This window comes from Siniperca chuatsi, linkage group LG19, assembly GCF_020085105.1.
Source record: "Siniperca chuatsi isolate FFG_IHB_CAS linkage group LG19, ASM2008510v1, whole genome shotgun sequence".
Taxonomy (NCBI): domain Eukaryota; kingdom Metazoa; phylum Chordata; class Actinopteri; order Centrarchiformes; family Sinipercidae; genus Siniperca; species Siniperca chuatsi.
The window spans coordinates 7575193-7590339 of NC_058060.1; the positions used below are offsets into that span (position 1 = coordinate 7575193).

General features: G+C 40.9%; 1 protein-coding gene across 6 annotated transcripts in view; it reads right to left on the reverse strand.

Annotated features, from left to right (window-relative positions):
• The window catches only part of LOC122866596 (partitioning defective 3 homolog), a 344331-nt gene that overhangs the window by 6814 nt on the left and 322370 nt on the right, over nucleotides 1–15147 (reverse strand). For 5 of the 6 annotated variants that reach the window (XM_044176445.1, XM_044176446.1, XM_044176444.1 and 2 more), the window contains 2 exons: nucleotides 11520–11640; nucleotides 2003–2130 (listed from right to left, as the gene is read on the reverse strand). In XM_044176445.1, coding sequence (XP_044032380.1) covers nucleotides 2003–2130; nucleotides 11520–11640 — 249 coding nt within the window. The remainder of the gene's footprint in view (nucleotides 1–2002; nucleotides 2131–11519; nucleotides 11641–15147) is intronic. The other variant, XM_044176448.1, reaches the window with a different exon arrangement.

The following is a 15147-nucleotide window of genomic DNA, read 5'->3' on the forward strand; positions in this document are numbered from 1 at the left end:
TTCACTCAGGCCACTGTTAAGAACCTTATCTTGACAGCATTCATGTGTGTGTTTGTGTGTCTTTTTGTGTGTGAGTGCGTCTCTTTCAGGCTAATCAGTGGTCTCTCTTTCCTACTAACACACTCGTTCCTCTCCCGGCCCCTCTCGCTCTGCGCTGCCTGTCACCGCTAATCCTGCTCCGACAACAAGCCTTCATTAGTGCTCTTCCAGTCCTCACATCCCAGACAGCGAGCTAAGCCTGGCCGTCATCAGATAACCAGCTACCATGGCTTCTTCTGGAAGTTCTTTGGGAAGGAGGGTTTTTTTTTTTTTTTTGTGAGGGAATGTCCCCTTTCGGCTGAACGGCTGACTGCTCATGCTTCCTGTTTTGGAGGAGAAGGACAGGATGAAGGGGTTCCAAAAGAATGGTGGTTGGAGTTCTGGGCATGTAAGACTTTAGCTCTTTAATGAGGAGCTGTACTGAGACGCGAGCTCTGAGAAGCCTTAGCCGGGGTCAAACGTCAAGCCTGAGCTAATGCGACTCTTTGCTAAAAGACGCTATGAGCTTATGAGAGGAATGCATATCAAAGGCCATCCTCGCCTTTTTTTTTTTTTTGGCTGGCCAGATGGACTTTCCCAAGAGAAGAAACTCCCTGAGAGGGGAGGGCTGGAGGCAACTGTCACATCACATGAGATGAGATGCCAGCAGATAACACCTATGAAGGGAATGCATAGATCGGTCTGCCTTATACAGACCACATTGATTATGCCTCCATGTGGACCGTGAATCCATAGCCATAGACAGGAACATGTTTAAATCGACCCGACTGTGACTTTTCAGAGACAGCAGAACGAAAGAGGATGGCTATGACGAAATGATTGCTGTTTGTGCAGGGAGAGATTGAAATCACAGGAGAGCAGAGTTACGCTGGCCGGGAAAATTAAAAGACCACACACACACGCACACACATTGATACACACTTTAAAGTGCTCTGTCTTTGTTTAAACTGGCAAAGCAGCAAAACTTAAATAAATCAGACTTCACTCCGACTTCACTTTCAGCATTTTAGAAAATACTGTACATTTCATAATACAAAAACTCACATTGGATTGTTTTCATTGTGTAAATATTTAACAGGGAGAGGAAAAAATGTTTATTTTCTTACTAACTTTAAATCCCTGTGTCAGTCAGTCAAAGTATAGAATTTGTGTCTTTGGTGACTTTCTCTTAAAGGATGTAGGGCTTAAAATGTGGAAATTTTCCACCAGCAATGGTTGGCTTTGAAATTTGCATTGAGTGTGACTAGAGAGCTTCAGAGGATTGGTAGAGACACGCATACACACATACAGAGTGATGACAGAAAATGCAAATACAGATATTAATACAGATACCAAACTCCCCCCAACGCGTCGAGATGTAAGATAAGATAAGCTTAATTGGCATCTCATTGACAAATATGCAAAAGAATCGAAACAGGAAGATGGAGAAGATGAAGAGCAGCGGTTGTAGTACTGAACTCAAGCTGTGTAAGGCGAGAGATTGCCAAGAGAAAATTCCTTTTAAAAACATGACATTGGAGCTTTTTCATTATAAGGGAAGTGTTGGAGAGGGGGGTTGATGCATGTCACAAAGTCACCACTTACTCAGGGTCAACATTGACTTAATGAAGTTGAATATCAGTCAAATAATTCCAAGCGATCACATTAAATGATTTCATTCAGAGAGTTTTGCTAAGAATCATTTAAATGTCTGGAGATGAGTTGAAAGTGGCTTTGTTGTGATTGACTTTGTAGCCAAAGAGATACGCTAGAGAAAGTGTAGAGAAAAAGGGGTAAAGGCACAAATATGGGGAAAAGAAATTGATGGAAATCGAAAAAGTCAAATGAAGAGGTTGAGAAAGGGCAGGAAGAACGTGATAAGTCACAGAGAGGGGAGGGAGAGAGGGAGACAGAAACAGACAGATGCACAGACAGACAGGCCGACAGATGGAATAAAGAAAGGAGAAGGGGTAGGACGTCTCACCGTGGCAGGGAGCTGTACTGTCTCTGTGCTTGTTGGAAACCATCTCTGTCATCTTGCTGCTGTTTCTGGACCTGAGTCTCAACTGTTACTGAATGGCGTCCGCTCGGTGTCTCTGTCCCATTGCTCACCTGTAACATCCACCAAATTAGTCAAGATATGCACAGTTAACCCACAGTAACACAGAAACAAATGAAGCCAAACATTTCTGTCTTTGGACACAAGGGTTACAATGCTTAAACAAATTAGGAAAACACACTCATACACACACACACTTAGATGATGGAATATTTTTCCCTCAGCACAGCAGGTGGTTTGACAGTGTGATGCCTCCTGTGTGTTAGACTACCCTCAGGGAACAGGTAGTTAGTAGGTGTGATTCCATGATGACAATGGCACTGAAAAATGCACCTGTGCCAGTGGATGAAAAGTCCCCTTGTTAAAGGAATAATTCTCCACGAGATGATCTTTCTATGAATTACAAATCCTTGGTTTACTAGAATGCCAGACAGCACAGTTTGTACCAACATTCTTAATGGAGAATGAGGCCTCTAAAAGTGATAGCCACAACAGATCTGATCAGAGATGCATTTTAACAAAGGCAATATCACAAAGTCTAAAGAAACTAACCATACTGACGTGGAAACGAGAGGACATATTTTTCTGGAAAACGAAAAAAACGTTTGAAAAAGCGGGGTTGTCTTTGAGGACTCGACATTTACATGTTCAAAAGAGCAGATGTTCTCTTTGAATTGTACCAGTCCCTGCATCACAGAAGTATGTCTGTAATATTAAAAGAGTGTTGCATTGTGGGTTATGTGTAGCCTTAATGCTGCTTGGCTAGCAAGTTTCAAGTCGTTTGTACCACAATCAAACTATGGACTGGCCACATTGTTGTCAGGCCTTTTTCCTTGGATTTGCTGTTAATGACTGAGTTTCTGTTGATGGAGTTCTTTTTTGTCTGTTCAGCCATAGTGGCTTCACATCACTTCTCATGCTAACTACTCTCTTTTCTTTTCTTTCTACTAAACAGGCTGCAGCTGTTTGTGTGATTCAGAGTGCTTATTATATTATATAAAATTATATAAATATATATGTACGTATATATAATATAAATCTTTTGCTAAACCTATGATGTGTATTTCTGAACAAGGTAAGCACCAATGGTATGCTGAAGACATAAATTATAGATGAGTCATTGCTTCATTTCACAGATTTGCGTGTGACTTGACTACACACCACTAACCTGTACCAGTGTGTATGCGTGTTTGTTGTCTGATCATCGGCGGGGTTGACATGGAGATATCATCTCCCTCAACACTAGCACACTGCTAACGAGCTGGCTGATGAAAGTACATGACAAGCCAATTAAACAGAGGCGAGCTGAGGAGGTGTAGCAAGTGTGGCTTGACCGAGTGTCAGTTTTCATAAGGCTTGGATGGTAATGTGGTAGGCAGATGGGGGTGTGGATGGTTTGTGTGCATACATTTCTCTTAAAGTAAATATTAACCATTCATTTTCACTGTTTTACTGGCCAGCAGAAACTGAACAGAGCCTATAAAGAATCAGTGTTTGGTAGCTTGGAAAGAGATTTTCTTTAATTTGAAAAATCTGTGTGTATGTGTTTGTGGGGCGGGTGGAAATAGAGGGGTAATAGTACATGATAGAATGGATTGATGGGGTAAAGGTGTGTTGGCGGATGGAAAGGCTGTCAGCAAAAATGTCTTCTTGGAAACGTCTTGCGTTCTTGAAATGGCTGCTTTCCTCCTCACTTGGACAGCTGCAATAACAGCACAATTACATTTCACTAAACGTCAGTAACAAGTCCTTTCTCAAGCCCTCCCAAGTCCTAAAAACATAATAGTATTTCACGTGGGTGAAGTGAATTGGACTCATATGTTTCAAATTTTGCTGCAACAACATGTTCCCCCGGCTCAGAAAGTGTAGAGCACACAAACAAATATCAGATTAACTGTAAGGGAAAAGGAGAAATTATTTTACTGGGGCCAAATGTGGGGTGAGAAAATAATTAGTCACGCACACTGAAGGTTTTTAATGTGATTTGAAAGGAAGTGGTGAGGAAACCTGGAGGTGCTAGACGCTTTGGTTTAAAACTGAAGGGTTGAGGTGGATGACGCCATGCCAAGAGAAATGCATGAGAAATAGTCAGGAAAAAATCAGTCAGTGTAATGGCATTATCCAGGGAAGGACAATTAGATTATTCCATGTTAGCCCTGGAATACAATGCCGTATAAAACATGACATTTGTTGAAATTGAATCAAAGAGACGTCCGTGTTCGTTTTTATCCAATAATGTGAAAAATGATGTCAATACGGCACACTTTTATCTCCCTTGTTTCCTTGGTGGTGTCACAGACAAAGCAGGGAGAAAAAAACAATTCACCTTAATCCACCTGTTTAAACATAAGAGCGTTCACAGACGGTGAGCCGGGGGGGTCATAATTATGAAAATTATTTGCAGCTATCAAAAATCCAGGACCAGGAAGGCAGCTGGGAAGGAGTTGAGCATTAAACGTTCAAAACATAAGCATGACAGCCAAGGTGTAATATTTCTTGGTTCAGAGCTGGTCACAGACCTTTCAGATATCAAAGCAGGTTGCTGTGATGGGTCAGCACTAACATATGGCTTTACCGCCCACACTCCACATGTTGCTATGTATGTACCCCACCACATAGGGAACAGTTTTTAAGAGAGCAGCTGTGCTGTATACAAACACACATGTGGAAGACATTTAAGTTGCTAATGGGCAGACAGAACAAGAACACATCCTGACGAAAGCCCAGTTGGATAATGATCCTCTCTTAAAGTCCTTGCACGACCCAATTCCGCCAAGTTATTAAATAAACAGTGTGGTCTGCCATTCCCCGGTCCCTGGACCAGGACACCATGGTGAATGGGAGGTTGGTATTGTTATCTCCATATAACTTAAGCACTCCACAGCACGCACTAATAGCAGAACAAAATGTTAGAGTTTTATTTTTTACTGTGAAGATATCTGTGTGGATGAATGTGTGGTGTAATAAAATGAGATATATAGTTATATCTACATAAGAGAGGTGTAATCGCTTTGCTCTCCTTTCCACCCTCTGTTCTCTATCAAATCTGTGAACACACACGGTTTGGTATCTCCATAAACTGAGTGCAATTGAAAAGCTGGGTGTTTAGGCATGCATACATCTTTGCACATGCACGCTTGTGAGTGCAGATTTGTCTTGAACAATATTGTATTTGCAATGAAAAAATCCATTTCAGACTCCCAACCGGCTAAATAACTTTATGATTGTGAGGTGCTGTTCAAATATGTTGGCAAGTCCTATTGCTAATGGCGGTTGTAATCATGATAATAGTTAACCATGCTTGCTACTTGCACATCGTTGAACAGCATTATCCATAATTCACCCATGCAGCCTTGACAGCTAGCGTTAGCATAGTTTTGCAAACTGAGAAGAAACTTGACAAAAGATCAATCAAACTCGACATAACCAGTTGTGGTTGAAAAATACAGTAATGTAAAGTTACTTTTGGTGATTGAGATAGTAGCAAGACAAAAGTCCATGAGTCCAAGACACATCTTGAAGAAAGAGAATCCTCTCAGCACTATGAAAAAAGCCTCACAGATATAATCAAGACTGGCTAAAGGATTTCCCTGCTACTTTCTACAGTATGTTATGGTCCTTTTTTTTCTTGACGTATATGAGGTCAAACTGTGAAAAACAGCTGGCAGAGTCACCTGGCTTGTCTTTAAACAGTTTTATCATTACAAGACATTTACTGTGCAGCAATATGCGTGAGAATGAGTATTCTTGGATCAGTTATTTATTTGCAAGTACATGCAATTATGGACAAAATTCATTAAAATCTTTTTTTAAAGATTTATATTATGATTGACATTTTTAGTTAAGTGCTGCATTATTTTGCTTTCAACCTCTCCAGCACAGTGCTACCTTGAAAGAGTTAACATACAGCCCTTCTTGGCAGCATCACACAATACATGGAGTGTATTGTGTAACTGTAACCAGTCACACAATTCACACACTGTCATGGCACACAGCTATGTTGTCTTAACTCTAACCCTTAGCCCCTGGGGAGTCAAGTGACTGTGGCTAAAAGTGGCTTATTCTTCACATGATCACACAGGAAAGAGTTAGCTGCACACAATCAAACACCCACCAACATGAAAGCACCAATATTCAGAGTAACTCAAGTTTGCATAAACACAACAAATGCTTGTAGACACATGTATCCTGGTAGCAGGAGATAGAGCGATAATAAAATCAAAAGAATTCACATAAATAAGGGCTTTACAAGCTGCCGTTGGTTTGTTTGATCCAAGGTACCAGCATGGCACTAACACTCTGTGTGGTCATACTCATTGGCGCTCCAACCCAACAGCATAAATTGATTTTATTGCTGCAGACAGAGAGCGAGAGAGAAAAAAGCAACTCTCTCTATATATATATCACATAGCGCTTTATGATGAACATCTGGAAATCCCCTCTCACAGAGCAGCGGGGAAGGGGAGAAAACATGCTACAATTGTGTGTGTGCTGGCTTGGGGGCTGCATAATAGCTTGATATGATATGATTGGGCTTCTTGTATCCTGGTCATTAGTCCATTAAGGAGGAGTCGGGGTCCGTCGACTGACCTCAGCATTGTCATTACAGGTGTTCACAGTAGACATACCTGAGCTCAGTCTCCAACACCCGAGAGACAAGCTGGGGTCAAACTCACCTCACGGTGCTCTATGTGCTCCCTCTGTACCTGTTCCTCATTATCATGATTGCTAGGACATTTGCCATTTTTTCCCCCAAAGTGAAACATTTTTAAAGAGTCAATATGTAACAGCAGTTTGTTTGGAATCAGCAGAAGAGGATATTTGGGTACAGAGCATACTGTTGAACTATTGGACTGACCTGTAATCTCAAGATGGTGACCACACAAAATAACTACATTATTAGTTAACTACATTAAATAAGAATATTACTTTCAATTGGACAGACAATGTATATTTTTATTAATCTTGTACGTTGTTTTGACTCACACGACACATTTTAACAGGCCTTTCTGCAAAGCCAGAACCTCTGACTTCTATGCTCACACTGTACAAGTCCATTGACCGGCCACCACGTGGAGCTCACACTGAATGGGTTTGTCCAGTGGCCATGAAGTTTATTCAAACAAGATGACTGCAGACAGTCTGGTCTGTCAGTTCTGCAGCGGAGTTCAGTTTTATATCACAGCAGTCTCAGTCAAGACTACAGTTTTGTAAAATACTACTCCAGGAATATTAAAACAAGCTCACTACAGCTTATGATGGATCTTTTGACAGCAGCCATGAGGGAAATCTGACTGTGGAACTGCTCAAACTGCACCAAACCGACCAAAATTTCAAGCATGCCAGAAATCCAACAGATAATTTGAGAGCCAGATTGTTGATCTGACAAATTTTACGAAGTAATGCGTTTCTGTAATTCCACTACTTTTGGCGGTAACTAGACATGTAACTAATACATTTTTCAAATTAAATAATGCAATTACAATTACTGAAATTTAAATGGGCTCGTTACGCGTTACTTTTGTCTTACCTGAAAATAGCAGACAACTGCAGAGGACAGTAGACAAACGCAGCCTACAAATTAACACAAACCAAAGGGAGCCTTTTGGTATCGCGATTTTTCAGCATAGATTGCAAGCCAGATGCAGACTCCGAAGCTGGGTACACAAAATAAACCAAGCCGGGACATAACTGGGAGAGTATCATAGTTTGGTCCATGAACTCCGCCTGGATATCGACTGGTTTCAGTGATATTTCAGGGTGACTGTGAGCGGCTTGACTGGTCTGATCATTGGATTGGCCACCGCAGGTGATGTCAGGTTGCATTTCTCCAAAAGTTGATTCTGTTTCAACTGTGTGCAGAGAATTGAAGCAGACATTTAAAAGTAACACAAAAGTTGCTTTCCCGAGTAACTAATTACTTTTATATGCAGTAATTGGTAAAGTAATTCAATTACTTTTGAGAGAAGTAACTGTAACTAATTGCTAAATTTCAGTAACTTGCACAACACTGGTCGAGGGCGACCATTTCGGGGTTAAAATCCGGTGTAATCCATATAGTTTCTGCCCGGCTTCAGTTGAGTTTCAAATTCTTGAAACCTGGAAACAGCTCTTGACAAAACAGTAACCTCTAGGTCATTTAAGTAGCTGTCATCAATCATTAAAACATTTTAACATTTCCATTTCCATGGCAACTGGGCACCATCTGCTAATGAAGATCTTGCAATGTGATTGAAAGCTCCACAACAGCTACTAAATGGAACTTGAGGTGAGATTATTTTGTCAACGGCTGTTTCCATAGTCAAGAATGTTACAGCGAAGCTCAACTTTTAAGCCAAAAGTCCTTAAAGTGCTCAAAAAAGTGGAAATTTGAACATCTACATCTGGGAAAACACATCATGTGATATGATCCACGACAGCTACTAAATGGACCTTGAGGTCAGTTTGTTTTGTCAATATTACTTTAATCGTAATATCTGGATAAGTGATTGAGCAAATCTCAACTGGTGATGTTTGTTTTTATAAGAAATATACAGTATAAATGCCTTGAGATGATAGCAGCAGCTCCTGTTCTGGCTTGTAGATCTGTATGGAAGCCGTTAGGATGAAACCTTGAGTGCTCAGGGACAACATGCATCAAAGTGCAGTTTTGCAGACTTTGATGTGATAGGCATTTAACTGCCTTTTCGAGCATTTTGCCTTTTCCTGGTTACATTCACCGAATGTTTTGATATACAAAAAGTGGAGGTCACAGAGGTTTCACTTTCATCGCTGCGGACAACATTCAGCAATGACAAAGAGCGAAATCCACTGTAAAAAAGAAACCAATATCAATTTCTGAACAAAAAGTAGCCTTAATGCACAAGGTTGTGTTTTTCAGTGTGGGTCAAAACCTTCTAAAAATGCTACTGTTGTCACTGATGCCTCCACCAACACAAACCCACAGTTGAATGGAACAATTCTTTTTCTGAAAGTTACATAGACTTTTCAGTTTCATAATCAGTCTAAAAATATAGAGTTAAAATAGAAACTGCAAAGGAAGAATAAGAGTTTATTTCTCTGGTGTATTTTTACCTCTTGGCCCTGCCTGTGTATGTACATCTCTAAAGGCTTTTTCTCTCTTTTTTCTTCTTTTCACCAACACATCCAACGGCCAAATGAGTCACCTTACATTTTTGCCTCCTCCTTTTCTTTCCATAGTTTCCCCTGGTTTTCATATCAAAATGCTTGCCCCATCGGCCTCAAATAGAGCCATATCCATTCTGCTTTTGGATGAAACTTAAACATGATTTCCCTCGAGTTCCTCTAATCAGTGTCAAAACATAACATGGGCACGCCTGTATCTTTCCTAACAAGCTCTGCCATTGTGAATCCTTGTTCGCAGGACTAAAAAAACACAAAAGAGAACTACTAAAATAGACTTCAATACTCCAGGGCTGGCCTTATATCTTATTACCAGTGGAATAGTGGGGGCATGCTCAACAATGTCAACAATCACAAGCAATTAGGAGCTCAGAGACTCAGAGAGAAAGACTGAGACTGCTTAGCGCTAAACAAACAGTTAACATCTAATTTTGACAGTGAGAATGGGAAGAGAGATAGATAAAGAAAACAGTGGAGAAAGATGTCTGCTTTGAGTGATTTTCAACCATCAGGAGGACTAACACTGAAGCAACTCCAGAGCAAATAAAGTCTGCCCTACTTTGTATAAAAACATGGTGGGAAGTATGCTGTTACATCTAACCCAAACTCATTCAGACAATAGGAAAAACAGCAGAGGAAATCCCTGCCACATCAGACCTCCACTCCAAACCAATGTAACTGACACACTGACATAGATAATTCTCCAGAAAATTGGATGCTAAATACTTAAACTTTCAAGGTCTGACATTCTGACCCATAATTTAGAAAATAGCTCTGCTTTGTGTAACAATTAGCCGTCTTCCCTCTACAACCAGGTCAGGAAAGTCACAGGACAAAAAAAGCTACGTCTGTCTCAAGCCATTACACCCGAAAACATATACAAATATTTGAACTCTAACCTGTTCCTGCTTGAGTTTGGCTCTATTATTGTTTGCTCATAGTTATAAAAAATTAATTATCAACCAATAAGTTGTATCACAACAAACAGAAGTTAGAGTTTAGTAAATTGTGGGACTGCATGTTAAGATCACCAATGATATAATATGTATGTAGAAAGATGAAATATAGTTTCTTAACTTAAACTCTGGGCGCAATTGAACTTTTCGTGCACAGCAGGAAGGAATGTGAGATCAAGTCTGAATGAATTAACAAAGGAATTAACTTGATTACATTTTTCCAATTATGAGGCGTAAATCCCATAGTTGGTACAGATCAATCATGGTAGAGGAGAACGGCTTAAAAAACTCACATTTTAATTTTAAAAATTTTAATTTAAAAATCCCTGTAATCAAGTCTAATGAAAATTAAAATGAGCAGTGTGCCTCACTGTCTTCAATTTCTCTCAACTTACTTTGCCTCAAAGTCCTGAATAGTCACTTGTCATTGAATGTTTCCCCTGTTCATTTCCTCTCCTCCTTCCTGCCATAAGTGTGTCATATTTCCAAGACAGAAAAGGCACAGACAAAGATGAGTAATTAGCAATTAGTTCCAGATCAAAGGTTGGACCCGGAAATTAGAAATTAGAAATTAGTCAAAGAAATTTGGCAGAAGTTGGGACTGAAGCCTGAAGTTTCAGCGACATGAGTCAGATAGTTTGGCAGTCGTACAACACTGATGGTCCAAAAGGATGACAGTGTCAGACGACTGAGGCACTTCATGGAACCACTGAAAGTTAATGCCGGGCTTCATACTGTGTTATATCAATTACTATTCATTTCACAAGTAAGATTGTTATTATTGTTAATCCCAGGATGCAGGAATTTATGACTACTTAATTGCAGTCTGCAGATATATATATATAACAACATTTCTTCTACTGGGAATAATCGCAGGACACAAATCACATTTATGCTCAGTGTTTTTTTTTCTTTTTATCACTAACATCAGTTGGAAAGAATACAATTCACTGTAATATATCTTCTGTATGTTTGATTAAATGAACTGGGTAATAGCTACAATGATCAAGAGAATACAAATTAAAAAAAGGTATTTCCTGTTTGTAGCAATATTGAAATACTGAAATATTGATCTGTTGATGTCTGATGCTTGTTTCTAAAAAAAACAATGATATTATAATGCTGTGTTACAGAGTAGTTCTGCAGGAATACAACTAAGAAACTAATTAATTAATAAGAAACTAATTAATCAGCTGGTGGCTTTGGAGATAATGTGAGGGTCCAGTGGTGCAACAAGGGGAATAACTAAGAGCTCTGAGAGTGGGGTATTTTGGAGTAGGTGTTTCTGGGGCTGTGCGGCTCAGCACCACTCTGATGGAGCGCAGCACCTATCGGACACTCACCCAGGACTGGTTGAAGTTGTAGGTGTGCCGATGGTCGTCAACGTCCTCCTCCTGCTTGGCCTGCTGGAACTCGTTCCTCAGCCTTTGTATCCGGTCGTGGTTACTGGGAGCCATCTGACTGCTGGGAGACACAGAGACAGGAGGTGACACAGTGGGACTAGTTGTTTTGAATCCAGATAGTGTGCTCTCATTTTTCAGCAAGCCCTCACTCAGAAATAACACAAGGCACATTATTCTATAGCTAGCATGTTATTTCTGATGCTTTTTCAAATTTGAATGATTCACTTGACCACCCTAACACCCCTCTCAATTGTGTTGAGAATCCAGTGATCTGACAGTCATGATTGCCTTTTGCACACTTACTGACATCTCTATGTACTTTTTCTTCCTACCCTCCCTTCGTCCAGCATTTGCTCCTGAGCATCCCCATGACTGAAAGTGTCCCTCGTGCACCATTGTGTGTAATGCATGTCCCTTTTAGACTGCAGGAGAATGTTGGCCTTTTATGGTACGCAGTCATTAAACACTGTGGAAAACCCTCATTTACATCCCCTTCATTAAAGGGCTTTGAGGACCTGTCAATAGGAATCAATAGCCTTCCCTCAGCTTAATCAGGCTTTCCTTTTATCACCAGCTACAGAGGCAGCTCATGACAAAACGCATAATTATGATGAGACAACCGGCTTGATAATAGGCCTGCATTTATGCATACCACAGGGATGAAAGTGACCAAAGGTTAGGAATTTGTGCTGGGAGGGAATAGGAGCTCGAGAATGTAGGCAGTGGGATGGAAAGGGTGAGGGACGGAAAGAGAGATAAAGGTGGGAAGGGTGTTCTGAGTGAAAAAGGGAAAGGTTAATCAAAAGCATATGAGAGAAGGGAAAGAAACAAAGTCAGCCAAGACCTGTCACCCTGTCATTGTGTGTGTCCTCCTGAGTAGCACTTACAGGTGGCACGCCAGCAGTGGAAGTGATTGCTTATTTGGGCCCAGAGGATTCTGGGCGCAATTATGGCGATAATTGCAGATTAGAATGAGCACATCCTTCTGATGATAATGGGTACTAGAACATGCTGACAATCAAGCTTCATTAAAAGCACAATAAATAGCAGCTCATAAAGGATGAATAGATCTCATTGAATGCCCCTCAGTAGCACTTGGCGAGACACGGTTATCGTGTTATTCGTACTGCCTGATCAAAATCAATTGTGTTAGTTATACTCCATTTGATTCCTATAGCGTTATGCGTGTGGAAGTGCAGGAGTGTACATTAGGCCTTTTATGTGGATGTGGGCAATTAAGTGGCTCACTGGGGTGTGAGGTGGCTTATGCTTTTAGGGTGTGGGATGATGGTGAAGTCCTTCTATTACTGTTCATTACAATATCAATGTTCCCTTTATATTCGCAAGAGGTTTCTTAAATAACATATGCAAGAAATGTAATTACTTAATTGTAGTCTATAAACAGCGCTACATAGACTATACAGTATGTACAAATCTATGGCAACTCATAAAAGATGGGATTTCCCTAAATTTGCTCTCTTTTATCACACACGTTTTTATTACTTTTAACTACAAAAGTGGCACACAAGAGTTATATGAAACCATTATCAGCTGTATGACCACACATACTACACACGCCATATGCACATTGAGTCCATCTGTTGGTTGATGCAAAAAAACACCACTACACCCAAAGGTTTCCAGATTTCCCTAAAGATATATTCTAAGAAAGTGTGTGTGCCTTAGATACACTGTACAGCATGCAATTGAGAAGAAAAAACAAAAACACATCTGCAATTCTATTATTTTTCTTCACATCTCCCTAATATATGCCTGCAATTACATATGTTACAATACATTACATGTCATCATCCCTGCTCAAAAGAGAGGTTTGTCAAGACTGTAATGGGTGGAAAAAGACCTAACACAGACCTGGGAAGTCCAATACATGCAATTAGTTTAATCCTCGAGGCTGCTCAAAGAGAAGACCAGGCTGACTCCAAACAAACAGCCTCGTAAATTTTTCTCTTTGACCCTACAGGGAGGGTCGATCAACATCTCAAGCATGCACCACTGGGCTAGAGGAACCAGAGGGGGTAGTGGGAGCCAGCTGGGGATCCAGAAAAAGGGCCACAACCTAGGCTATAAACAAGACTGCTTGAGTCCATATACACTTCCTACACAATTAGACCTATTGCCCTTCTCTCACCCACTAATGCATCAATCTAAGAAAGAGGGGTGGCCTATATATTAACAAATTTCTGCTCCCGTGGGGTGGATGAAGTGGTGGGGAGTAGAATGAGAGAAGATCAGCGAAGACAAGATCTTCAGCAAATTGAAGAACTAGCACCAAGGCACTTCAATATATTTTAAGCACTACAAATGGAAATTGCATCGCATAGGGTGGGGGTGGGATTTAACGAGGGGTGAATTTGTCATGGCAGTTCAAAGGAGGCTGGGGCAATATCTAGATTATCTGCAGGGGCTTTTTCTCTTGGTCCTCCACCCACCATGGGGGAACCAAAATGATGGGATTCTTGGAAAGCACTTCATGGAATTCTCCAGTGTAAATATATTCATATGGTAAGAAAAACGAGGTGGAAAGCTAAGCACGCAGGACTCAAGCACAAAGAGGCACCAGAAGCTGCCCACTATCACTGTAACAGCCGGTAGCAGGCCTGTCTCCATACATAAAGAAGATGGATTCAGCCGTCTTCCCTGAGAGCTCCCCGATGCTTGGGCCCCTCAATGTGTAATTAGTCAGCATGATCGTTGCCGATGCATCAGGTGTCACCGCTTATAAATTCCCCTGTAAATACATCAACGTCTGTAAAGGGCCTGAAGAACAAGAGCTGCAAGAAAAGATTGGGGGGGAAAACTGGTGGCAATTTACGTCAGCAGATCACCTCAGCTATTAGGATAAATGTGTCACCCCAGCCACCAATACATGGGTATGAGGGAATATGAATGAGCGCTGTTCATCAGTTTGCTATAAGCCATGTGTTTGTGCATAAGGGAAAAAGGTCACAGGTTGTGTAAGTGTACTCAGGGGTACAGGCAGGCTGTCTCCATCATGATCGTATGAGCTTGCAGGGCTTAGTCCCAGTGCTGTTTTTTTTTTTTTTTCCGAAAGCCCTCTTTTAAAATGTGAGTCAGTGGAAAATGGGATGCCGCCTGTAAAGTAATTAAAAAACATGGGGGAGATAAAGTATCCATATGCCACAGCATTTTCACAGCCGGCATCTTCATTCTGTCCTGTATAATGAGATTTGCTCAAGATTCATCTGTGTGTTCGCAGACTGAAATGTCAGCACTTGGCTTTTCAGGTTGGCCATGTCGCTCCCAAATGCATGCAAACGTACCCACGCAACACAGACCGCAACACACAGATGTAGAAGGAGACACAAAGAAGCCGACACACACTCTCACTAGCTCCCTTTCCCTGTCTCTCTTCTCCTCACTTTACAGACACTTGTATTCAGTAAAGCCACACCGCTGCTGTATTTATAGCTTGGCTGAAAGCTTATTCTGAAGGCTTATTGGGAGAGGTGAACTTGTGAATTCACAGGCATGCAGAGTCAGGTCAAACCACAAGGATTCAGGCCCATTGGAACAACAACAGACACTC